Source organism: Engraulis encrasicolus, chromosome 1 (genome assembly GCF_034702125.1).
Source record: "Engraulis encrasicolus isolate BLACKSEA-1 chromosome 1, IST_EnEncr_1.0, whole genome shotgun sequence".
NCBI lineage: Eukaryota > Metazoa > Chordata > Actinopteri > Clupeiformes > Engraulidae > Engraulis > Engraulis encrasicolus.
This window is the reverse complement of record NC_085857.1, coordinates 39219392-39247238: the sequence shown is the minus strand read 5'-3', so window position 1 is coordinate 39247238 and position 27847 is coordinate 39219392. Positions and strand designations below refer to the sequence as shown.

At 43.9% G+C, this 27847-nt stretch overlaps 1 protein-coding gene across 2 annotated transcripts in view; it reads right to left on the bottom strand.

Moving 5' to 3' along the window:
- Positions 1 to 1279: 1279 nt before the first annotated feature.
- The window catches only part of pik3r5 (phosphoinositide-3-kinase, regulatory subunit 5), a 57345-nt gene continuing 30777 nt past the window's right edge, over positions 1280 to 27847 (bottom strand). For both annotated transcript variants that reach the window (XM_063201873.1, XM_063201881.1), the window contains exons 6-20: positions 27169 to 27238; positions 25732 to 25906; positions 25023 to 25191; positions 22798 to 22866; positions 19327 to 19521; positions 18351 to 18859; positions 17518 to 17877; positions 16506 to 16631; positions 14956 to 15087; positions 13657 to 13750; positions 11308 to 11384; positions 10463 to 10556; positions 9321 to 9403; positions 5947 to 6062; positions 1280 to 3103 (exon numbers count right to left, since the gene is read on the bottom strand). In XM_063201873.1, coding sequence (XP_063057943.1) covers positions 2956 to 3103; positions 5947 to 6062; positions 9321 to 9403; positions 10463 to 10556; positions 11308 to 11384; positions 13657 to 13750; positions 14956 to 15087; positions 16506 to 16631; positions 17518 to 17877; positions 18351 to 18859; positions 19327 to 19521; positions 22798 to 22866; positions 25023 to 25191; positions 25732 to 25906; positions 27169 to 27238 — 2417 coding nt within the window. In that variant the 3' untranslated portion in view covers positions 1280 to 2955. The remainder of the gene's footprint in view (positions 3104 to 5946; positions 6063 to 9320; positions 9404 to 10462; positions 10557 to 11307; positions 11385 to 13656; positions 13751 to 14955; positions 15088 to 16505; positions 16632 to 17517; positions 17878 to 18350; positions 18860 to 19326; positions 19522 to 22797; positions 22867 to 25022; positions 25192 to 25731; positions 25907 to 27168; positions 27239 to 27847) is intronic.

Here is a 27847-nt window from a genome sequence, read left to right as displayed (position 1 = left end):
AGTAAAGCAGACTGCCACCAAGAGAAGAGCAATCAACGGCTGCCAAGCAGGGGGCTTTGAGAAACTTTGACCATGGCCGTAGCCACATATGAGGTAAGGGAGGTCCGGACCTCCCTTACTTTTAGAGAAAATAATATTTTTCATACATGAAAAAGGGGATCTTCTCCATTGTTCGCAATTTTGAATGTCCAGAAATCTTTTCAGCTGCAAAACATACTGTAAACTGTGGTCATACTAGTAAATATTAGTTCATTATTTTAGTTCATTTAGTTCATTATTTAGCAAATATTCATGAAAAGACCAAAATTGGTTCAAGACAGCATAGTTTCAATGAGCAACATAGTTACAATAGATACTCCGGGCAACAGCCTACACAGTTTCCTGGTGAACCAGTAGCCTGTAAGTAACAGGCTACTGGCACACTGCCCTTTCACGCCTCTCCGCAGGCAGGGTTTAGTCAAAAGATGCTTGCACGTGGTTGGAGCAACCTCATATGAATGACATGACACTTCGACCACTCACGTTGAAGCTTTGTGACGTAGGACGTGTCGTCACGTAAGCGCTGCCAGGTCGGGAACCAAAACAGAACAACATCCTTTAGAAAATCAACTTGAGGTATTTTGGATAACACCGCTGAAATTACTGCTTCCATCCCGACGCATGATAACTCCTCGCACGCCGCCATTACTGTTGTGATTCAGGGAGGGGGCGGGCACAGCCGAACTACCCTGGGGGAGGGAGTTGCGTTCGATAAACGTCATACCCACTGAAATCCCTCCCTACGATCCTGATTCGTCGTGCTGCCCCGTTTATTTCGTAAACGGAGGAGGAGAGCGAATCACAGGTGTACCAGAAGGTTTGTGTAGCCCAGCCCCCTGGGCATCAACACATAGCTTCTGGTTCACCAGGAAACCTACACAGTGCACCTTTAAAAAAATTCTGGCACGCTGCGAGTGCACTATGGACCTCCCTTATGTCAAATTCCTGGCTACGGTCATGCCTTTGACTGAATGAAAATGAAAAATCATTTTTTGCAGAAGAATTGAGTACAATTTTGAATTTAGCAATTAATAAAATTGGCTCTAGTAAATTCAATTTTTCATTAATCACTGTCCTGAGTCAGCCGATGCTTATTTGTCATTAGTAAGTGAACGATGACTCTCGCGACCACTTCCACGGTCCGCTGTCAGAGAACCACAGGTATGTTACAGGCACCGCACAAACTACGTCATCCTACATTGTGCCCCTTTAACGTCAAGAAATTCTTTCAAGAAATACTATATCAAATAGTATACTCTTTAAAAGTTCTGCAATTTAAATGTTTTAATTAAGCCTGAGACAATGTACAATTACAATTCACAGCACAAAAAACAAAGTGTAAATAAAAGAAATAAGTGCATAATAAAAGGCCTTACAGTAAACAATGTACCATTTTGTGTGACACTGATATATATGAACAGAACTTACGTAAAATGTACCATGTTGTTGAAGTAAGAATCACTTGATGTTGAGTTACAGAAAAATTTAGGTTTGATTTTCACAACAATTTCACAACTGCATTACATTTGATGATTGTAAAATATGATTTCTGGTCATACTTTCTAATTTAGCTTCATCTAATAGATTAAGTGTTAAACAGAAATAAAAACATTTACAGTGAAATATTTGAAATGATTAATAATTGCTATTTACACTATTGATTATCCATCTCGAACACCTTTACAACAGTAGGACTGTTACTGAGACATTATATTTCAATCCATAAACTATTTAAGTGTTCAATTAAACAGATCATCCAAATACACGGTGTCCATTTTACAGCGTTTTTACAACTGCTGTGCTGTCAAACGGTTTTAGTAGTTCCAAGTCAATGTGCTTTGGCCATGGCACATCTGAAGACGGCACCTTGCAGTCTGTTTAAGCTTTGAGAAGTTCTCAACTTACTGTAACATGAATGGAAGTAGGAGTATTTACGAGTATTGGGCAAATTGAAGTGCAAGGGAACAGCGCCCTCTGCTGAAAGTTAGAGGAGCTGATAAAGGAGAGACATAACCAACAGCTTTTAAAATCCTGAGTCAAATAAATACACTATAGGCTCTAAAATACAAACATTTGTCTAAAAAGTGTCTTGAAAATCTCCAGTAGTCGTGACAAATAAAATCCATTCTACACATCAAAAATAATATAAAATCATACAAACTATAAACATTTACTGTACATCTTATAATATTTACAGAAAGGACAAGCTTTGCCCACACACACCCTCTTGTGGAGTCTTGTACAGTGATACGCACAACAAATAAGTTCTCGGAAGAACCCCAAGGTTTCTCAGAGATCTTTTTAAAGGTTCCCTCACACTCCAAAGTAAAATGTTCTTCAAAGGAGCGTTGTGTTCTTAGGGTCTTTCAGTAACCAGAAGAACCCCTTGGATATTTTCCTATAGATTCTTTGGAGAGCTTGGGTTCCACCAAAATGGCAACCAGATAGTTCTTCGAGGAACTTTTTAATTTTTACAGTGTAGTCTGCTTGTGATCTCCCTGATGCAGTAGACCTGTTGAGCAGGAGCTGGTCCTTGTGTGTCAGTGTATGGACGTGGAAGGGAAGGAGGAAGAGGAGGAGGAAGTGGAGGAGGAGGAGGAGGAGGAGTGGGGGTGGGGGGGCAGCGGTCAGTAGCCAGGCCGCACCCTCCTAGTGACGCAACGCCTTCAGCGTTGCTACTAAGTCAGGTCAAGAGCAATGCAAGTACTTTCTGAGCTCCCCAAAAAATCGGGAACTCCTCCCACTTTGTCGGGAAGCATACAACCATTAGCAAACCAAGGGAGTCGGGTCAACCATGCCATTTGGGAAACGTTAATTGTATATGCTCTTGGTCAGACCAAGTCTTGAAGAGATCTGAGAGTCGATGATAATCAGGCCAGCGGTCAGGGAGGAGGAGGAGTGGGAGGGGGGCAGCGGTCAGGGCTGTGGCCCACTGAAGGTGGAGAGGGGCAGGCAGAGCAGTGAGCAGAAGGTGGGGTGCAGCGGCTGGATCTGGGAGGAGAGCATGCGGCCGCGCGACCAGTCTGCCGAGCTGTCTGGCTTGTAGCACACCGACACTTCACACCTGCAAGAGAGACAAAACGTGTTATATCACACTTGTGTAATTCAGCACGTATGCTTTGCAAAAAAAAAAATGTAGCTTAACTTGTGAACGTGCCTTGGCGGCGCATTGATACACTAGAGTTATGGTGTGCGTCTATAGACAGTTAATCAACACCCCATTTAGCGCATCGCAATGGTTGATTCCAAACTGCCGCAGTATAATGCCGTTTAATTCAACAAAGACGCTTTTGCACACCTCTGTAGTTGGGCAGGTGCGTAGGATGTTATCCCAGAGGGGTTGTCAGTCAAGTGCAAAGAAATCCTGCACACTGTCCATTCCACCAACAAACTTTAATACAACGTTTCGGTCATCCGACCTTCTTCAGGTAAAGTATCTTTACTTGAAGGAGGTTGGATAATGCTGTTCAACTCATTAAGACATGGGATTATACATTTGCTGTTACCAGAATGGCAATGACCAAGTTGTAGTGCATTACTAAAGGCCCTACAGTATGTTATGTCATAGTAGTGTAGTAATATGGTAGTTAAACTTTTCAATGACTATTACAGCATGCCACAGGAGGTACGGCATGCACTATGGGGCCACGGAAAATAACCACTGGAACTAAAACAATTGAACAACAACAAAGAAGTAATAGAGTGACTTGCATGTGTACAGATCTATGTGACACCTTGACACCTTGACAACGCTACCCCCCCTCATCCCCACCACCATATCTGCGACTGAACATTCCACCTGCACTACTACATCTGTGACTGAACTTTCAACCTGCACTAACTCAAAACATACACATGCAAACACACACACACACACACACACACACACACACACACACACACACACACACACACACACACACACACACACACACACACACACACACACACACACACACACACACACACACACACACACACACAAGCACACTGCACTTTCTGCACTAAACCCAAACATACACACACTGACAAACAACTCATACTCACACACATACACACACACACACACACACATACACAGGTACACACACACAGACGCACACCGCACTTTCTACCTGCACTAAACACACACACACACACACACACACACGCACACAAAACACATACAAACACACACACACACACACACACATACTGCTGCTGGTGTATTTAATAAACCTTTTTTAATAAAGGACTTTTAGAAAAAGCACAACAAAATACTGTCTATGTCCATGTATGAGTACTGTCTATGTCTATACTGTCTATGTCCTTACCTAGATTAGTCTATGTCTGCATGGGAGAGCAAGAAACGCAATTTCAAATTCTTTGTATGACCAGTGCATGTAATGAAATTGACAATAAACTTGACTTGACTTGACTTGACACCTTAATTTCCCCTTGGGATCAATAAATGACACTCTACTCTCTACTCTACTCTACTCTACTCTACTCTACTCTACTCTACTCTACTCTACTCTACTCGACTCTACTCGACTCGACTCGACTCTACTATGTGCGGAATGACATACATACCAGAATATCTGTTACAAAAGGAAGCAGGAAATGGTTCGAAATGATTCAATGATGTGCATGTGCATACCCCCCTCTTCAAAATGAGTTTCAAACATCTGACAGGTGCAGTAAGTCTTGCAGTATTACTTTGACTGCATTTTTTCAATATTGCTCATGCTACGTGTTTGGTTTCATAGACACTATAGCTACGCACACAGGGCCGGTTCTAGTCAATTTGGTGCCCTAGGTGAGCACTCCCTTTCCCCTTTTCCTTTTTGTGCATTCGTAGCACTGTACATCTGATCGAGCACATCTGATCTATTATCTACAAATATATTGAGTGTCCAAGAACATTCATTGTTAATGGGAAGTTTAATGTCTTATTTTGCTTGAAGCTCTAATTTTGTGGGAGTTTTTGGTATTCCTGGCGCCCCCAAGACATTTTGTGCCCTAGGCGACCGCCTTGTCTGGCTATGCCTAACACACCAGCCCTGTGCGTACAAATAGCTCAGTCAGGATTACATTCCAGAGGAACTCCAGTCATGATTGCAGGAAGTGAAACAATCCTTGACTATTTGTGCGCCATGAAAAAGAACAAGGTAGAATTTTAAGAAAGAGCCCCCCCATTCACCTGATAACACTGGCATTATTCAACATGTTCTGTACTGATGATTTTACTTTTCCCATAGACAACACAACAACTGTATTGACCAATGACTGAGAAAATGAATGCCATCATTTAATTTCAGAGGAATTGTAGAAAGTGTAGAAAGGCCAACATAAACGTGTAGAAAGTGAAACGTAAAAAAGGAGATATGAAAGAAGAAAGGCATGCGTGCAGGGGTTCTCTTGTGTAACTGAGGTCGTTCTGCAGTAGCTTGCCTCTCAGGGCTCAAACTTGTGACCTACCAGTCAATGCTACAGTTCGGGCATGGGAGGCACAGCAGCACGATACCGCTGAGCTAAAGGTCCAGACCGATAGCTCAGCGCTACTGATACTGTATGACTTCGGGAGGGAGGTTTACTAACGTTCTACCGTCAAACTCTTCAATTACGTTCTTTTGGGGCTCAGACGTCAGGCGATGACGTCTGACGTGTGCTTATACTAGTAGAACGCCATGGACCCGTCTACATGCATTAGTCCCATAATGCATGCCATACCTCCTGTGGTACGCTGTAATAGAATAGTAATTGAAAATTTAACTACCATAGTATTTCACTACTATGACATAACACAGGGCCTTGAGTAATGCACTGGGACTTGGTCATTGCCATTCTGGTAACAGCAAATGACGGTGTGTCTTAACGGGTTTACGTGTTCGATGACTACTTTTGGCCTTGGCCAGCCTCCTGTACCTGATGACACTCTGGAGGATCTTCTTCTCGTCCTGGTCCAGGCAGACGGCGAAGGTGGTGCTGCCACTGCCGATCACCTGCACCTTGTCCACCTTCACCCGGGTGGTGGTGAGTTGCTGTGGAGGAGGAGGAGGAGACACACAGTACAGATGCACATTAGTATACGGAAATACAGTATACTCCAAAGTGCAAGATAGATAGTAACCAAGGACATCTACAGTATAAGGGGACAGGGTGGTTCCATAGAACTCCATTCAACTCCATACTAACCCCGCCACACCCCCAACCCCCGCCCCGCCCCGCCGTTGCATCATAACAGAGTAGAACAAACCCCATCCCCTTACTTACTGTATCATTGATATTAACAAATATAGTGGCTTCACATTAGTGGTTGTGAGATGATGTGGAAGAGGAGACACACAGTACAGACACACATTGATACGGAACTACGGTATGTTCTGAAGACAGGGCAGTACAGCTGGGATTTGATCCTACAGCCTTCCTAACTGTTAGGCCACATCTGTTTACAGTAGAGTAGAGAAATTTTATTGATCCCCAGGGGGAATTTCAGGTGTCAAGTAGCTCCATAAATAAACACACAGACACAGACACAGACACACACACACACACACACACACACACACACACACACACACACACACACACACACACACACACACACACACACACACACACACACACACACACACACCAGGTTCAAAGAGTTCTAAGGATCCACACACATACACGTATGCGCCTGGGTAAACAACCTTGCCCTTGGGACTGGCATCTCATGGGAGAATGGGTTGATGCCCATGCTAAGGATAGCTTGACGTCAAGACAAATTTGGCTAAGATATGGTGCAAATAAATGGTAAAAAAAATAATTTTTACCCTTCCACTCATCTGCTTTTCCATATATACCGCCCCCCCTCTTTTTTTGATCTATGTCACCTCTCCACCCACACACTATACACCTACACACACTCAGAGGTGCAGATGAAACAACATTCACAGACACGCCCACTCACAGTACACAGGTGGATTGTGCGCGCGCGCACACACACACACACACACACACACACACACACACACACACACACACACACACACACACACACACACACACACACACACACACACACACACACACACACACACACACACACACACACACACACACACACACACACCACAACACTACATGCCCTGCCCACACATACGCACTGCCTACACACACGCCTACACACAACCCTACACACACAGCAAAATCTTCAGTCAGTCAGGTTGCCACAGTTGGAATGGCAACTGAAGCAAGATCATTCTATTCTCGCTTCACTGATATCATGGAAAGGTGAGGGAAATGTTCAGACCTGACATTTGAATATAGTATTATAACTCCTCCTGACAAAAATTGGCGAGTGCTTTCTCATATTTGCATTTTAACTTTCACCAGTTTTCTGAAGGTGACAAATTCAGATTCAGGTATAAACTTCCTTTAGCAGGTTGTATTTCAGTAATGATTCGTGTCCATTTTTATGTTACAAAAAACAAACAAGAATATTTTAAAGAATTCTGATTGTAGGGCCTTACAGTGAGATTACCAATCCTTCAAAGACCTACAATGAAATAATAGAGCGCCTCTCCTCTCCTCCCCTCCCCTCCCCTCCCCTCCCCTATTCTATTCTATTCTATTTCACTTTTAAGTAAGATGCGTGAGAACATCTCATGTTGATCGATCACCAGAGCTGAGCTGAGAGTATCTCTGTATATCTGCAGACTGTGGGGCCTCGCAAAAAAAGATGTTAACTCTTGAAACGAAAAAAAAAATGAAATCTTATACCTCTCCTCTCCACTCTTGCATAAGGCTGACACAATATGCATGAGAACATCTCGTGTTGATCTGTGGCCAGAGCTGCGTTCAGAGTATCATCATATCTGCAATGACTGATTTCCTCTTCAGCTCAGCATTTAGCCACATCAGACTGCTCACCAAGAGAAAAAAAAAGCTGCACATTTTTTTTCTTCTTCTTCTTCTGTATTTGTCGTTCTAGAATCCTCTGTTTGAAACCGCACGCTTTCACTTGACCTGTGTGCGTGCTGCATGCCTCGTCTCCTTCTGCTCACCTGTGTGTGTGTGTGTGTGTGTGTGTGTGTGTGTGTGTGTGTGTGTGTGTGTGTGTGTGTGTGTGTGTGTGTGTGTGTGTGTGTGTGTGTGTGTGCGTGTGTGTGTGTGTGAATGTGTAGTATCAAGATTGCACAAGTATTTGTGGCAAACGACAGATGATAGAAAAAAAGGAAAGGGGGCCTCAAGAGTCTCACACTATTTTGACATGGTCTTGAGCAAGGCACCTAATTTCACGCTGTTCCAGGGACTGTAACCAATAAGTGTGAATCGCTTTGTAAAAGAAGCAGCATCTCTGTGTAACATAATCCAATGTTATTGCCTTGCTTGTGGTCGCACACACACACACACACGCTAACATGCACACACACACACTAGGGCTGTAACGATATTGTATCAAACCGAGAAATCGTGATACTCAGAGTCACGATACTGTATCGTGCTGTAAAGAGGCAGTATCGTGATACGCCCTTTCAAAGTTCTGTTATCCTTCAGTCCAGAAAACAGCCATATGATTCGAAGTGAAAGTGCTTCCAAGCTTCAAATGAGATACATTTCAGAAATCGTGGGGTGTATCGAACCGTAGGTCAAAAATCGTCATACGAATCGAATCGTGAGTTGAGTGTATCGTCACAGCCCTAATACACACACACACACACACACACACACACACACACACACACACACACACACACACACACACACACACACACACACACACACACACACACACACACACACACACACACACACACACACACACACACACACAGTTTTTTGTTGCGAGTGGTAAGTGAAGTGGTGATGGGTCACCGCTCATCTGTTTAGAAGGTGCGGGATTCCGTTGAAGTGTCTCTTCAAAAAGGAGACAATCCGCACACTTCAGGCCTTTTTTGTGCAAAGCTTTACTTGACTTGCGAGCTTTCGGTCCTAGACATTGAAAGCTCAGAAGTCAAGTAAAGCTTTGCACAAAAAAGACCTGAAGTGTGCGGATTGTCTCCTTTTGTGTTGCGAGTGGTAAAACCAGAGACGGTCTATACATGAGTTCACTGTGTTTATAAACACGATGTGGTGAGGAGAGGAAAGACACTGGCAACCAACCACGTGAGCTGATTTTTTTTTACCAACTGTGGTTTCCAACAATCACAGGTTGAGCTGTGCGCAGCTAGTGTCGCACAGCCAGGAGAAAACAAAAATTTAGAACCAATTTAACTAAGAAAAGAACTAAGAAAATCTTTGGTGAAACTCACCTGGTTGTAGCCCTTCTTGGACTTGGAGTTCTGCCTCTTCAGCACCTCCGTCATAGTCAGCTGAAGGCACTCCATCTTGGAGTCTACAAGAAAATAACATGCACACAAACTTAGTGTCAGTTCTTCTTCTTCTTCTTTCCTCTTCTTAGCTGAGTGCTTTTTATTTCTTTTTGTCTTTTTTTCCCCCCTGTAAATACCCTTGCAGACCCTTGGACTGAAATGATGGTCTCAAAGGATTATATGGACTGAAGGGACTATATGGACTATATGACTACTGTATATGCACCAGAGCTTGTTATGAATGTAACCGTCTAACCCCCCCCACCCCTAAAAGCAATAAAAAGTTGATCACAAAAAAAAAACTTAGTGTCAGTTGTGTGTGAGTGTGTATATGTATGTGTGTGTGTGTGTGTGTGTGTGTGTGTGTGTGTGTGTGTGTGTGTGTGTGTGTGTGTGTGTGTGTGTGTGTGTGTGTTGGACTTTAAAGGATATTCTGATGGTCCACACAACATTGAAGCGACATTGGCCATTTTATTTTTTGTAAAAACAGTAAAAGCGTACAAAGACATTGCTTTTGCTGACAGGTTAGGGATTGTTTTGGTCTGGCTACAGTTTAGGTATTCCTTCGTTTGACATGAACAGGAGTCAATGAAAGGTCCTCACAAGTATAGAAAAAGAGAGCGTGTGACCTTGTGTGTGTGTGTGTGTGTGTGTGTGTGTGTGTGTGTGTGTGTGTGTGTGTGTGTGTGTGTGTGTGTGTGTGTGTGTGTGTGTGTGCGTCAGTGTGTGTGTGCATATGTTTGTTCATGTATGGGTGTGTGTGTGTGTGTGTGTGTGTGTGTGTGTGTGTGTGTGTGTGTGTGTGTGTGTGTGTGTGTGTGTGTGTGTGTGTGTGTGTGTGTGTGTGTGTGTGTGTGTGTGTGTGTGTGTGAATACATGTGTGAAAGCATACAACTACCTTGTGCATGTCAGTTTCTCAGTTGCTGAGAACTAGCAACAGTCAAAAACTAGAAAGCACAGTTCTTGATGACACTGATTAGAGATACCCATATCCACGTTCAATCATCAACGCAGCACAGTCCACTGACTCACAGACACTCACACACACTTAGAGATAATGTACAAATGAGAGACCGACGTACCGAGTTCCTCCATGCTCTTGCAAGCTTTTGTCAGGTTGATGGACGTGCAAACTTTGTCTGCTTTGGTCGAATGACTTCTGCCACTTATGAAAACCTGTGGAAAGACAGAAAGAATGAAAGAATTAAATAAATATTACATTACATTACATTACACACTTAGTTATTTTACATACAGGGCATTGGATACAGTCCCTGGAGTAGTGTGGGGTTAGGTGCCTTGCTCATTTTTCAGCCATGGAGTGAGGTAGGGATTCGAAGGGTGGGATTCGAACCTGCAACCCTCTGATCTAAAGCAAATCTCCTTGACCATTAGGCCACAGCTTCACATAAATTGTGAAGGGGTATGTGTGTGTAAACAGACTGTTTCTTGATTTGTTAATTATCTCGTTCATTTTTGGGATGCCTCTTTTCATAAATCATAAATCATTTCATTTACACTTGATTTTGTGGTCACTGTTGCACTGTAAGTGTATCGGCAGGATCATGAAATACAGGGTAAAAGTTTGTAACGATATTCAACATGATGTACAGTAGTTAGCGTCATTGTAACAGACTTCGTACATGGTATATTATACGTATATTACCTTTTACGAACCCTGTGGTACAATGACAGTAGCTACATGTTGAAATTCATGTCATGTTATCATTTTACTTTAAAGTGTGTGTAAATGTAACTTACACCATCAATTATAGTACTTACCTCACACAAACCCTAATTCGTTAAGCTAATAATAATAAGTAATATACGCTATAATCAGGGTTTGAGTAAGGTATGTAGTATGTGAGGTGTAAGTATTGTAACATTCACATACACTGTTAAGTTAAGAGCAACCATAACCTCTTACCCGGTTGTAGGCGACGTCCAGATTCAAAGGCACTGCTTCACGGTCCCCATCGATGCCAAACCTCTTGCTCGCAGCACCTACACACAGCACAATACCAACACTGTTTCAAACAAACTAGCCAGAGTTACCTGGGTCCTGAACTAAGAAGCTGGTTCAGGAGTAGACCATGTCCTCAGTCCTCCAGGGCTCTTCTATTAGATCAGAGGTTCCCAAACTTTTTCCCCCTGCGCAACCCCTTGTACATTTCAATGTGGTTCGTGCACCCCCTGAGCAAATATTTTGGTGTGCCGATGGCCGCGCAAGTATGGATTCACAGCTCATTCACTGCACATTATGCACAGTTGTTTTGGGGAATCCTCTCTTCCAATAGTCTTGGAATTAAACTACACTTCAGATGGACCCTTCCAGCATATAATTAAAAACTACGGTAACACTTTTTTAGGGATACATCTATTAGCACTAACACATACAATGTACCAGTATAAGTAACTTGTAAGGTATGTACAAAGCAAAATCAAACATTTGTTAGGCATGTATTCGCAAATGTCTTGTTCATGCACAATAAGGGATTTATTACCAATTTAATCTTAGTAAGGACCTAGTAGGCCTTAGCAGTTGTTTAGTACATGCCTTATAAGTTACTTATACAGGCATTAACATTGTATGTATTAGTGCTAATAGATGTATCCCTAAAATAAAGTGTTACCGCAACTACTTAATGTTCATTAATGCTAGATAAAAACTCACATATCCACCATTGCTCTATTCAGCTAGTGCACCCCCTTATGTCAGGCCGCGCACCCCCAGGGGTGCACGCAGCCCAGTTTGGGAAACCATTAGATGATTAACCTCTTAACCTTTTCCAACTTTATTTTGATAGGGCAGTGTCAGAGGTGGACAGGAAGCGAATTGGGAGAGAGACGGGGAGGGGTTGGCAAAGGATCCATACCGGGAATCGAACCTGGGTGAGCCGCATGGCAGGCGAGTGCCCTACCGGTTGGCCACGGCAGGGCCCCAGATTTACCTCTTAACTAATCCTGGTTTACTCCTGAACCAGCTTCTTAGTTTACCCCTCAGTTGGATGTGAGGTGTTCTGCATAGGTATGATGATTTGTGTTTATCGTTTGTTTGTTTGTTTGTTGGATCCTCATCACCAGTGGCAATACTACAGATATCATCCTTGTATTGTCTGTTATAAATCTGTCTTGGATAAAAGCAGTTGCTATAAGACTATGCATTTTTTTTTATTTTAAGTTTACTGTTAGTGCAAAGTTCAAGAGAGTCCTTGTGCACAAGCCCTCAGCAAAGCAGGTGCAGGTGTGAGGCAGGAGAAGGTGAACAATGAAGAAAATTCAGAAGACACCGAACACTGCTTGCTGTTCTTTTTGTTACTTTATTTTTTCGCTCCGAAAAATGGTGTGGTGTATTGTCTGTGCACTGTACATATGGACTATTTATGGGAAAAGGAAGCACAAGCACGTTCCCGATATGAAAATGTATGTACATACACAGCATCAAAAGATATGCAAAAGCCACCAAAGGCACTGAGAAATTACATCCAAAGTAGCATAGCACACGCACGCACGCATGCACACGCACATACACACGCACATACACACGCACACACACTCGCACACACACACACACACACACACACACACACACACACACACACACACACACACACACACACACACACACACACACACACACACACACACACACACACACACACACACACACACACACACACACACACACACACACACACACACTCTTTAGGCTGCCCAGTATCAGCGCAGGGAGAAAATGTAGCTTTGAGACTGACCAGAGCTCCAGAGACCAGAGACTTGTCATGGCAAAAGCACACACACTGACAAATGACTGTGTGGAGATGGACTGGATGGGGTATGTGGGTAGACCTACAGTATGCGCTGGATGGAGTTCTTTTCTGTGTAGAGATGAGCTGGATGTACCACTTTTTTTTTCATGGTCAGCCTGAGCGAGCGACTGGATGCTTGCCAAAACTCATAGACATACTATACTATACAGTACTGTACATGTCTATTTATATACAATATGGCTAAAACCCATAGACCTACTATATAGTACATGTCTATCTATCTACAGCAGGGGTGGGGAAACTATGTCTCGAGGGCCATTTGCAGTTTGTTTACCCCAATGTCATTTTAATGTTATGCAGCTTCACATGAAATATGACACATTTTGTAATAGAATCTTAGAAAATATACTTGAATGCAATATACAATGAATTTGAAGCAGCCTCTCGAATGAAAAAGGTTCCCCACCCCTGATATACAGCATGTGTCTCTGGGCAGCTAAACTCACCCATGGCCTTGATGGCTCGTGTCCCAGCAGTATGGCCCAGCTCCAGGGAGTGGATGAAGACCTCCCTCCTCTTCTCCCCACCCGCTAATGTCAGCTGCAAATATCAACCATACAATAAAGAAATACACATTATAAGTCCATTGCAAAACATGACAGCTCATATCAGCAAACCCAGTTAGTGTCAGCTACAAATATCAATCATAAAATAAAAAATACACATACGTGTCAGCTACTATCAATCATACAATAAAGAATTCATATTATAAGTACATTATAAAACATGACAGCTAATGTCAGCAAATCCAGAATTAAAAAAGTACATTATAAATAGATTTGTGCGTCGTACAACAGCCGAAACCAGCTAAACACATCAGTCAAGAATAAAAAAATAACATACACACTATACAACGTAACGACTAATGTCAGCTAAAAAAAAAACAGACCTGCAGAATAAAAAATTGCATATGCATTATAAGTCCATTATGAAACATAACAGCTAATGCCAGCTAAAATGATCAGTGAGAGAATACAAAATATCATACCCATTATAAGTGCATTATAAAACATAACATATCATTTCACGTTTCATGTTTTGTCCATTACTCTCAGCATCTGTTTAAAAACTTACTCTATGTAGAACATCTTTCCAACCTGCCAGTGGAAATTCATACACTTTTTCTGAATGGGGAAATTATCTTAGGATGGACTCTAGGGGGCAGCAGCGCGCTGCCTAAAACTTCATGACCATAACTTTAAAAGGTGACTCCATGACTAGACAGTCTGAATGCATTGAGTCCAGAGATGTCCTTGTTAAGGCTTTCATTTCAAATTGTGTGCCTGTCTATCGTGTCTCCTACTGATTAAATTGGTATGTAAATTGGTACTTCCCCAATTCTAAATACAGTAGAGGGAAATCTTTCAACAAGCAACTACTGATGCATAATGCAACATGTAATGTTCAACTTCCCACCTACGCTGCACAACATCAGTGTGTATAATACTACTGACATATTAACTAATATTAGACATTGTATGTTTTATTACCCTCAGTACATGGATGGATGTGCCTTTTGTATGTATATCTATATTTGTAAATACCTTTTCACAACACCGTATCCTAATTCACAGAGAGGTGTTCATACTACATGCATGGCCTATGAGCAGTTGTTAATAGGTAGCTCCCGGGACTGTAACCAATACCCTGTAGTATCTCTAAGTTGCTTTCGATAAACGTGTCAGCTAAGTGTAATTTAATGTAATGTAATGTAATGTAATGTAATGTAATGTAGTATAGCGTACCTCTGCCTGGTAGAGCTGTATGAGAGCGGGCCGTGCAGCCTGTCTGCAGTAGTAGAGCACCAGGTCTGCAAGGATGGGCAAGCGCTCCTCCAGGGAATCATCGTACGACTCCGAGTCTATCTTCGATGTTTGCTGTGAGAAAAAAGAAACCATTGTCATTATGACACAACACACAAGTGTTCACTGCACACAATGAAATTACATTTTATGAATCACCCGTGCAAGGGGGCAGCTCCCAATGGCGCCCCAAGGGAGCAGTGCGGTGGGACGGTACCATGCTCAGGGTACCTCAGTCATGGAGGAGGATGGGGGAGAGCACTGGTTAATTACTCCCCCCACCAACCTGGCTCCCCCCACCAACCAGTCTGACGTCCTAACCGCTTACCCATGACTGAAGACATGCATGCAACATGCATGCAAAACCAAGAGTGAGAGAAAGTTTACCAACGTTTACCATCGACCTGAACCGAGACACAAACAGGATGTTGCCACACCACAAAGCTGCAACTACATTGTGTGGTCGCGCTCACCAGGGCCGCTGACAGCTTTGGCTGGGCCCTGGACAAAGTCATCTGAAAGGGCCCCCCACCCAATGCATTCAATATAATGAGGGCCCAATTATGGGCCCCCCCATCTCCCAGGGGCCGGGACAGCTGACCTCTTTGTCCCCCCCTTGTCAGTTTCCCTGGCACTCACTAATGCACATAAAAGGGTTCCTACTGTACCGCTGGTTCCTCCCATTTAGCCCTTCTCTTCCGTATTCTTCAAAATACATGAATGAAGTGAACACGATATCAGGGCGTGTAAATATTTAGACATGAGAGAGAGAGGATTTGAGATTTGGCATGGGTGTCTGTCAGCTGATCTGTTCTACTGTCCAAGTGTTTGTTGTGTGATGTTCAACAAACAAACAGGCGCTTAATGATTTATTTTTGCATGATGTGCTGGGTAGTTGCACAATGTAAGTTACTGTATATACAATCAGTTCCTCTCATCTATTAAGAAGGGACTGTGTTTGTACACGTGTCTGTGTGTGCACGTGTCTCTGTGTGTCCGTGTATGCGTGAGAAAGTTAATAAAAGTTAATACAACGTCCAGTTTCCTCTATGCAAATCGGGCACCTGTGTGCACAAAGCTGCAGTCTTTCCTTTTAGGAAACTGTCTCTGTGCATGTTGGAGAACTAGTCTGCTTAAACATAAGCATTCTAAAATTACAATGTGTCGAATAATCCACATGAGAGATGTTTTTGTGTTAACATATTCATGTCTGTTTTCAACAAACAAGCTTTGTTGCTGCATGTGCTGTATGTGAGTGTGTGTATGTGTGGGCGCATACCTTTCTTTGCTGTTGGTTGGCATGAATTGCATGTGGGCATGGTTTAGCAGTTTTAGTCAAGGGAACATCAATGGGACATCCCCAAAAAGAAAGAAAAACAACCTGTGTGTGTGTGTGTGTGTGTGTGTGTGTGTGTGTGTGTGTGTGTGTGTGTGTGTGTGTGTGTGTGTGTGTGTGTGTGTGTGTGTGTGTGTGTGTGTGTGTGTAGTCTCACCTGGCACACTACGCTGACCGGCAGGTTGAGGAGGCTGAGGGTGTTGCGTTCGTACCAGGGGTCCAGCATGCCCAGCAGCTGGGCGATGTCATTAGTGCTGTCCTCCGACGACAACGCACTCAGGTCCTGATAGGAAGGAGCACACAGTAACACATTAATATAGTGTTTCTCTGTGTATTTAGAAAAAAAAAAGTTTTTTTGTGGTCTTTTACGACTTTATTTGACAGGACAGTGTGAGAGGTGGACAGGAAGCGAATTGGGAGAGAGATGTGGTGTGTGTGTGTGTGTGTGTGTGTGTGTGTCGGCAAAAGATCCGGGCCGGGAATCGGACTCCGGTCGGCCGCATGAGTGAGTGCCCTAACGGTTGGCCACGGCAGGTTCTAAAATAGTGTTTGTCAATGGGGGCCTCAATTAATTTGACGTTAATTTGACGTTTCAATGTTTAGCACATAAAGCTAACTGAATGTTCTTTCGATCAATCAGCCTAAGACTAAAACGGGACCTGTCTGTGCTAAATAACCACAAATAGGGCATGAGTATTTCATGAAACCTAGAGGTAGTGTAAAGTCAATCAAGAAAAAGAAGCAATATGAAACAATACATTTACAATGAAGAGAAGGATATGAAGTCAGACTACTTCAAAAGGAAAACAGCAATGCATGTTAACAAATATAAAAGTACATGCAAGTCCCTGTGCACGAGCCTTCAGTAGTCCAGGTGCAGGTGTGAGGCAGGAAAAGTTTTTTTTTTTTAAGATATTTTTTTGGTCTTTTTGACTTTAGTTGTGATAGTATAGTGAGGATGGAGACAGGGAGAGAGACGGGGAAGGGCCGACAAAGGACCCGGGTTGGGAATCAAACCCAGGTCGGCCGCATAGCAGACGAGTGCCCTACCGTTAGTCCACGGTAGGGCCGTGAGGCAGGAAAACTTAAGCACTACTGAAAGATTGTTCAGTAATGTTAGCAAACATGTTAAATGCAGTGTTTTTAGTGCCCATAACGTTTCCTCCTACCAGGTTAGATATGGCCGTCTTCAGTGGGCTGACCGAGAGGTGCTGCTGTGCCACAGGGCTGGCGCTGCCAGACACGGCGTCCCTCCTCACGGGCACGAAGAAGAAGCGCATCTTGTAGGCCCGGCACAGCCTCGGGCAGCGGCTCTCCCTCTTCCTCAGGCTGCTGTAGGCCCGGGCCACCCGGCCCGCCACGTGGTCGGCCCCGAACACCACCACCCTCAGCTGGGTGACCTCCCCGCCGCCGTCCCCCGACTCCTCCTCGTCGCTGCTGAGGATGGGCCGCCGCCGGAAGCAGACGTGGCGCAGACGCGGGGCGGTGAGCGCCTCGTCGGACGCGCAGGCCTGGGCCAACATCAACTGCTAAGAAGGTAAGATGCCATGTTAAAGTTTAAAATCTCCTAACCCCTTTAACCCTCTGCTTAATGCTTTAGCTCTTTTTGGCAAACGGTAGGCCTAATCAATATCTCAGCATCCGAAGCGCATAGAAACATGGAATAAGTTTCAGTAAAAAGCTAAGACCATCATCGTGAAGGTCTAAAGGGAGGTTAAAAAGCATCTGTCAAATGCAATGCAATGTAATGTAATGCAATGTATTGCAATGTAATGTAACGTAATGTAATGCAATGTAATGTAATGTACAATACAATACAATATCTTCTATTTGTCATTCTGACGAGCACAACGAAATTGACCATTTCTTGTTGAAGCAATAGTAAAAAATAAAATTAGAATAAAAAAAGAATAGTATATAAAAACTATGCTTTGGTAATGTAATGCAATGCAATGCATTGCGATGTAATGCAATATAATGTAATGTAATGGGGGTTCCAAACCTCCATGTCCGGCTGCTGCACCTGCTGAGGCAGCGAGTTGGAGCGTTTGGACCTCACGCCGGCCGCCTTGTCCCTTGCGTCGCTCCCCAGGCTCTTGGCCCTGGTCAGAGACGTCAGCGAGTGACGACTGCCCGACTTGAGGAGGCTGAACAGTGACGACGGCTTGGTCTTGGACTTGGGTTTCGGACTCGGACTCGGACTCGGACCGGGGCTGAAGCCGGGGGGCAGCGTGGACGCCGGGCTCCTCTGCTCCGTAGGACTGTCTCCGTCTTCGGCTTCCTCGCAAAAGTCACTATCGGTTCCCGAAGCCGAGAGCCCTCCACCGCTACCGCTACCACCTCCACCGCCGCCGCCACTGGTGCTGCTGTAGAAGGAGGGCTGGTGGAGGTTGTTGATGTAGGGGGAGGACGGGCAGCACTCGGAGGAGGCCAGGGAGAGGGTGGAGAACATGGAGTCCTTGGAGGCGGTGGAGAGGGAAGACTGGGTGGAGATGGTGGAGGCGCGGTGGTCTGTCGTCCCGGTAAAAAAGTAGTTCAATTTAGTATAATAGAAACACAGTTGAAGTATACTTAGCATGTCAAAGAAGTACACTTTAAAGGGACACTGTGTGAGATTTTTAGTTGTTAATTTCCAGAATTCATGCTGCCCATTCACTAATGTTACCTTTTTCATGAATACTTACCACCAGCATCAAATTCTAAGTATTCATTATGACTGGAAAAATGGCACTTTTCATACATGAAAAGGGGGATCTTCTCCATGGTCCGCCATTTTGAATTTCCAAAAATAGCCAATTTTAGCTGCAAAAATGACTGTACTTGGACCATACTAGAAAATATTTGTTTATTACTTAGTAAACTTTCATGTAAAGATGAAATTTGGCAATAGGCAGCCCAGTTTCAATGAGCAGCATAGTTGGAGTACCTTTTTTGACAATTTCCTGCACAGTGTCCCTTTAAGTATATGGGATTTTCACCTGGGAGGCCCATGCCGCCGTTGCCCATGATGAAGGTGTCGGCGTCCATCTCGTCTTCGTCCTCCATCTCCTCCTCCTCCTCGCCCTCCTCCACGTCCACGTCCACGTCCCCGTCGTAGTCCCCCTGTCGGCACCGCGACGTGGAGCGCAGGGCGGAGAGAACGTGCTCCGTGTCCGGGATGTTGTTCAGGACGTCTGGAGGGAAGACCAGAAACAGATTTTGAGTACGATTACGACTCTACTCCCGCCAGCTCAGTTCAAATCAGCACCATCACCTGTTTCCTCTATGAGAGGTGCGTATCGTGGTAGGCGGAGCAGGGGCACCCAATCCGTGTCAACAAATCAAAGCACACATGACGGAATAAGCATGTGACAGAAATATCACAGGGAATATGTCAAAACAGTCTACTAACTCATATTCAAAACAATAACTTTCATAATCTAACTCATAATAGAAATAATTACATAAGAATTAGAGTTGGAATTTTACCCAAAATGATAAAAGTGAAAACAGGGAATAAACATTTCAAATGAAATTGGACAACAGGCAGCACTGTTTCAATGAGCAACATAACATTGCAATACCTACTCTGACCACCATCCTGCACGGTGCACTTTTAACATTGCAACCTGCCAACCGGCTGGTAACACTTGTTGTTGTGGTTGTGACTAGTTGTAATTTCAGTGTCACTAGCCAATTTGACAGGTATCTTATTCCTATGGTATGATATATCAAATTAGCCTATAATCTGTTTTTTCTTTAAAATATTCTTTATTTAGAGGCTTGTTTTATTGATGAGAGAGTGTGAGATGGTGACAGGAAGTGAGAGGGAGCGAAAGATGGGGGAGGATCAGCAAATGACCTTGAGTTGGGCCGGAATCGAACCCGGGTCCCCAGCGCAACAGTCAATGCCCTAACAGTTTTCGCCGTGGCCAAGGGCCGGGAATAAACAACATTTAAGCGACCCATTGATGACACCTGCATACAGACACACAGGACTGAGGAAGATATTACAACTTCCTCGGAAACACAGGCAGTGGAGAGATGTTAAACTGATTCCCACAAAAAAACCCAGACAGGTGCTAAAGAGGGGCAAACAACACATTCATGTTTTTTGTGTCTCAGGGATACATCTGGAGTGTGAGGGGAAATGGTAATGGAAAAACTCATTAGTGACTCATTAGCACGTAGAGACACACAGGCAGAGGATAGAGGATATTGCTCTGGGGGACACAGAGACATAGCCTAGAAATCTAGACGCCCCTAGCGACCGCAAATTGAATTTGCTCCCGGGGGCAGCTTTTTGCTGTACGGGTCTGGCTCGCCAGGCTAACAGAGACACATACTGTAGATAATGAGTGAAACACAAGCCACACATTCAGGCCGACAGAGAACCGTGCTGGTGCCCATTCCCGCACCTAATCCTGAACTGGCTGGCGTGTTGTTCACGTCACAAGTGTGAGCGTTCGGGAACCAGAAAATTGGTTTGTGATGCGATCCAAAAAAGCACTTGTTTTGTCGCTGCGAACCGTGACGACAACATGGACATCAGCAGGTTCATCCGGTACTGGGTCACATACGGAAAAGTTCCGAGCCCGGTATTGAATGGGTGGACCGCAGGTAAGCACTTCAGTTCCGAAGGTAACTGGTGCGGGAACGGGCAGCAGCACTGGGGTGAATTTCTCAAAACCAAAGTTGCTTACTACATTAGCTACTCTGTTGTTTTCAATGCATTTTACCATTGGCAACTACCGAAGTTGCTAACAGGCTAACAACTTCTATTTTGAGAAACTCACCCCTGTTTTGGTCAGCTTGAAAACAGCACTAAGAGACACATAGAGACAGTGACACATACTGTAGAGAGACACATAGAGTGACACATCCAGACACATAGGCAGACGATAGTAGATGTTCAAATGTGTGATGTGACACACCAGAAACGGTGACAAAGAGGCACACGAGAATATCAAGATACAGTACACACAAGATATCGGATGCTTGACAACCTCCATGACAACAGGTGATAAACAGGGGAAAAGAACAATACATTTATGATTTCTGTCTCAGGGATACGTGTGGGGTGGTAGAAGGAAACAGTGAGAGAAAAACAAACATTATAGTCCTTAACTGGCACACAGAGACACACAGGGGCAGGATACCAGCTGTTCAACTCTGTGACACAAAGACACATACAATAGCGATATAGACACATACAGGGACACAAAGACAGAGTGACACACACTACAGAGACACATACACTGCCACATAGTACAAATAGGCAGACGATAGGTGTAGAGATAGTGATAAAGAGATAGAAAAGCAAAGGATAGTCAATGGTAGATATACAGAAACAGATAGAGCATAGCATGTGCTAATAAATGAGGGGGTGCAATGCATGTACGTTTCTGTCTCAGCAAAAGAGAGGGAGAAACAAACAACATGTTAGTTCCTCATTTGACACATAGAAACACAGACACATGACATGGCAGGAGATGTCAAACTGTGTGACACACAGAGACACGTTGGTTGATGATAGTAGATGTTAAACTGTCAGTGACCCAAACACAGAAACACGGGCAGAGGGCAGGACAGGAGGTGCTAAACAGGGGACAAGCACATTTACATTTATGATTTCTAGCTAGAGTGGTAGAAGGAAATGGTGAGGGTACAATCAAACATTTTAGTTCCTAATTGTCACATAGAGACACACAGAAAGGGGATACCAGCTGTTAGACTCAGTGACACATCATTAACAAACTGGCACGCAGGCAGTCGATGTCAAACAGTGGCTACGTTTACATGACGTTTTTGATTCCGAATTAATAATTCCGAATTAAATAGTTCTGTTAAGTTTACTTTGATCTTACATTTACTTTCGAATTGTGAGGTGTTTACATGATGTTTTCAAAGTGGAATTACCTTTGTTCAGAATTAAACTGAGTTCATTCTGAATTAAATATCTCATGTAAACGTAGCCACCGTGACAAATACAGAGATATAGAAGGTAGATGTTAAACTGCCTTAGTGACATGAACCCAGAACAGCAGGTGGTAAACAAGAGTAGAGAGCAATGCATTTACAGAGAAACAGAAAGTGAGAGTGCAAAACAAGCAGTTAGGGGTTGACGGGGTGGTTTTGACACGTGTGGGGCTCAAAATGAGTAATGTGGTGAACGGTACGTGAGCACGTCCAAGAATGTTTGGAGATGAGTGTGAAAAACAAAGGTCATGAATCTACTTAGGAGGCTTTTCTTTGGTTATTGTTTCTGAACACAGTTACACACGCACACACGCACACACGCACACGCACACACGCACACACGCACACACACACACACACACACACACACACACACACACACACACACACACACACACACACACACACACACACACACACACACCATTTAAATCTCAATAATTAAATGATTTACAGCTGTGATTTCTTCTATAGGAATTATTTTTATTTACCAAAGTTGTCCTTGTCCCAGTGGAACATGTAGCATTTTGCAGAGGGGACGGGGATTGTCTGTAACATGCCTAAAAGAAAAGGAAACAGTCATTAGCGCACTTCAAACAGTCAAAGGGTTACGTCTATTGTGGACATACTATTATGATTACAATACCATATGCAACAAGCAATATTATTACTGAAATGCAATTAAAAAATAAAATGCATAAATTATCTTTAAATAATCAGAACATGAGAATTGTTACACGTTACGGCTTTGTATAAAGCTTTTACGTATGAAGCGTTGCATAACTGTAAAATAGGCACAGGGACAGTCCCTTGGAACAACATGAGGCCTGGATCAAAGGCACCTCATCCACGCATGAAGTCACAGCAGCATGCTGGTTATTCACCTTCTCTGCCCACATTTTCTTCAGTAGCAAGCACTTCATCAACATCATTAACCCATTAGCGCTGAGCCTCTGCTATAACCTTACTGTCACCAAAATGGTAATGACCAAGTCTTAATCAGTTACCTAAAGCCTGGCTCAAACTACACGACTATCGCGCCGATTCTCGGCTGAAAACCCCCCTTACGACAATCGCTGGAACGTTATCCCCCAGGACCATCGCAAGCGATTGTCGGGAAAGATTTCCTCGTCGTGAGCGACGTTCTAAGATAGAACTTTGGCAGCTCAAAGAGTCGCCGATCGCAAATCGTAGAAATCAAACAGTGTTTGATATTTGCGACTGGAAATAGAACGTCGGGCATTGTCTCGGTGGCTGCGAGCAGCGACAAGATTGACAGTTGCGATTCTCTTCTAGTGTGCGGTGCACCCCGACGCCAAAATCGGACACACAATCGCTAGTCGTGTAGTTTGAGCCTGGCTTAAGGCTCCTTGCATTGTCATAGCAATGCTGTTATGATGTAGTTGAGTGTTTTCAGCGAAGAGTGAATCGTCCCGTCGACGGGCCCATCTGCAGTAAGAGGCTACGTGGTAGCCAGCTGATTTTGTCTCTCGACAGTGTGAGCTACCAGAGGTGTCAAAATCTCAGTTCAGAATTAAAATACCTGCCTGTCTTTATTATTCATTGACTTTTTTCATCACTAGCCAGGTGTGGCTATGGCCAGATGTTAAATCTTACTAGCCATGTGTGACGGAGGTCATCTTGCACCTGTTCACCCCCCTCGGGGATCGAACCTGTATCCTCGTCAACTACTACACTCACTATCAGCCAAAGTGGCTGGTAAGATTTCTTTTCTATCAGCCAAATAGATTTTTCACCAGCATACGGCTAGTTGGCAGGTGTTAACTTAGAGCCCTGCTCATTATGATCAGCTTATTCAGAGCTGGTTAGATAAAAAATTGTGGGAGCCTTTTTTACATTATTAACATAGGATTGACATATCTGTTATATCGCAAATATAACGGATGCCAACTAGCAGAGATTCGCAGTAGAACATCAGTAAATCTCACTCCCGAAGCCTCATACAGTATCGGTAGTGCTGAGCTATCGGTCTGGACCTTTAGCTCAGCGGTATCGTGCACCCGCGCCAGAGAGAGTAGAGAGAGAGAGGTTCCATTGGTCCATTGTTTCCGGGCTCTACTGTCGCAAGGGGGAGGGGGGAGAAATCCCCCTTTAGGCAGACCTAGGGACTGTTCTATTCAATGCTAGGAGCATTATGACATGTCCCTTTAGCCAGACCGTAACCTGTTCATGTTAGGTGCCCATAGCAACCTATTACATTGGCATATCTCTATATACTTTAAGAATCTCTGCCTGCGCCTCCCATGCTGAACTGGAGCATTGACTGGTAGGTGGGTGGCAGGTTCGAGCCCCGAGTGGGCGAACTAACACAGACGACCTCAGGTACACAAATCCAGGCCCTTCCATGGCTCTGGTGGTGGGGCACTCGGCTGCTACGCCGGCGACCCGGGTTCAATTTCAGCCGAGGTCCTTTGCTGATCTTCCTTCCCCATCTCTCTCTCTCTCCCCACTTGTTTCCTGTCACACTCTCAAGCTGTCCTATCTTAAATAAAAGACACTGAAGAAGGCTTAGGCCGAAACGTCTGTCTGTCATGCTAACCCAGTAGATTAAAACTGCAAGAATTACACCCGAGAGTGCGGCTTTTTTTTTACTAAACACTATCTCAAATAAAGGCATAAAACGACCCCCAAAAGAAAAATCTTCGAAAAAAGGATTGACATACGTATCTGTTAGTTTGCAAACCTTACTGCTTACCGTCTGACTTCCTGCCGTTGGAGGCCTGTACTCCCAGCTTCTCCCTCAGCTCCTCCAGGCCCTGGACGAGACACGCCCGCGCCTTATGGGGGTCCAGCATGCACACCGCAGACTCCATCAGCTTGGTCACCGTGGAGAAGGCTCTCTCCAGCTCCTCCATGCTCACAGACTGAGGGTGGGGGTGGGTAGGTGGGGGATTTGCACAGAGACAGACGTTTAGCAGTGTACCGTAGTTGGTAAATGTTTCAAAAGTTGCCCAAAAAATTCTGTGCTTGGTACGGCAATTGGTATTTTCATGATGGCACTCCATAGTAAACCTTATGTTAAGATTTTAGTTCATCTCCAACATGGTGGACTGTAAGAATATGACTGGCTGGCTCTTTGTTTAGGCACTAACAAACTCATCCTGATTGAGGTAGGAGGGGAGGAAGTTAAGAAGGAAGGAAGAGAGAGGGGAGGGAAAGAAGGCAAGAAGGGAAGAAGGAAGGGAGGAGGGGGAAAGGATGGATGGATGGATGGATGGATGTATGTATGTATGTATGGATGGATGGATGGATGGATGGATGGATGGATGGATGGATGGATGGATGGATGGATGGATGGATGTATATATGTATATATGTATGGATGGATGGATGGATGGATGGATGGATGGATGGATGGATGGATGGATGGATGGATGGATGGACAGAGGGGTGCAGCCCGCTACCTGTAGGCTCCTGTGCACCGCGGCCATGGGGTACTTGGTGCCCAGGCTGGACTGGAAGGCGTGCTTGATGAGGGAGACGTAGACGTCCTTGCGGGAGAGCTGCACGTTGCTGAGCTGCTCGGCCACCGCCAGAAACTCCTCTGGAACCTCGGAAGGGTTCATCAGCAGCACCGTACTATAGGGAGAGAGGAACCGAGAAATACAATAGAGACCGTGTTTTTTTGTTATTTTTCGGGGGCTTTTCGGTTTCATGGAACGTTTGCTTGTTGCTTGGTGACATGATCTGGCCTGAAGTCTATTTCCGGTCTGATAATGTTTTGGTAGGCTGTAATCTATCGGCACTGCCAGTATACCGTAATTACAAACGGTTTTAATATTTGGAAAAAAAAAACTTAATTTTAATTATCGTAGAACGAAAAAAAAAACGCTCCAGGTAGATATTAGACCAAATGCGTGAGCCTGCAACATGGAATTCACCCATGGGGCTTTCATTTAGACTTAAACCACTTTCTACGATATTCTAAGGTGTCAACGATACGTTTAACAGTGTAAAAAAAATCAAGTTGAAAAAAATGTGTTTGGGTTGTTCCAGAGGAAAAAACAGAGTAAAAAAAACCTAATGAAAAAGGGGAGGTAGAGGAAGGCAGTCTTAACCCTTTGAGGTCTGAGCTGCCTCTGGAAGGAAATGTATGTTTGTTTCAAACAAGCACTTGTGTTTTACTATTGCTGAGAATTTTGATTTCATCCATGACACCATTGTATTTCAAAAAACAGTGAATGTCAAGGTTTAACATAAAGCCTCAAAAAGTGCATATCTCTGACCCCAGAGTGTTGACCACAGACAACGCTGAGGGGAAACAAGAGATGTATGTAGGCCTACATCTGTTTGTTCCATAGGAAAAAAAATAGAAGTTTAAAGAAGACTAAAGAAAGAAAAGAAAAAAAAGTCAGAAAGATAGAGGAAGGGCATCTTAAGGAGGCGATACAGGAAGGATGTGAAATGTGAGCCACTTTGTGACTGTGAAGAGAGAAGAGAAGACACATCAGCATGAGTAATGATCTTGTGACACCAACAGGACATCCTTTAGTTGCCATTCTGGGGAAATCACATGGAGTGCATTCCAATATGTAACCTTGCGTCCTTCACTTGTGCTTGTGGCCTCACGTTTTGCTGATAACCCGCCTCCATGAAGAAAACAATTAAGCTACCCCGCTGTCAGCCTAGCAACAACATTTTTTGGGGGACCATTCTTCATCCACCATCCAGTTTGCAAATGAGAAAATGGCTTTACAATTGAGCTTTTGAGAGCTATTGAATGCTGATGCCAGTGATGTCATCATGACGTATTATTTACTGGTATGAGTCCACAAGCACAAGTGGAGGATGCAAGGTCACATATTGGAACGCACCCATGGACTTGACTTGTCTTGACTTACATGGTCTTTGCATAATGCTTGGAGCTTGTCAGGCCCTGTTCTTCTCGCACCAGCCGATGGTAGGAAATCCCTGGAAAAAGAAAAAAAGACGCATATCGTAAGGACACGTGAATTCAGTGTACAAAAATGGGGAGAAACGAAAGGGAGGTGTATGTGAAGTTATGCCCTTTCCTGAATATCCATAAAAGATCTAAGAGAAATTGTTTAAAAGGATATATTTTTTTAAGGAAAAGAGCTAGGGACTCGTTCCTCATTTTAAACGGACTAATCTCAGCCTTTTATAAAGAAAAAAAATGACGCATCCAAAAGTATCACTTCTGTTATCTGATCATATATGCATCATTGGTCAAAGCCGACCAAACAAATCAGGACACAAACTGCGTAAGTAAGAGTGAATGGAAGCTATGTAGCACGGGGGAGTTTTCTTGCTTCCTGAGGTTGACCACAGTGCTACGTCACCACGTTGACCACAAGAGGGCAGCAGCACGGGTTTGTAACTGACGCCTCCGAATCCATCAACTCGACAGATTTACCTTACGTGTAACAAAGAAAAAAACACAATTTTAGCGGTTCTGTGAGGGTTTTTTTATTGTTTTATTTATAACGGTTAAAAAAAATGTTAGGGTGTTCCTGTTCGTGTTTATGACTTTCTTTGCGCATGTTGGTATGGTATGTGCGT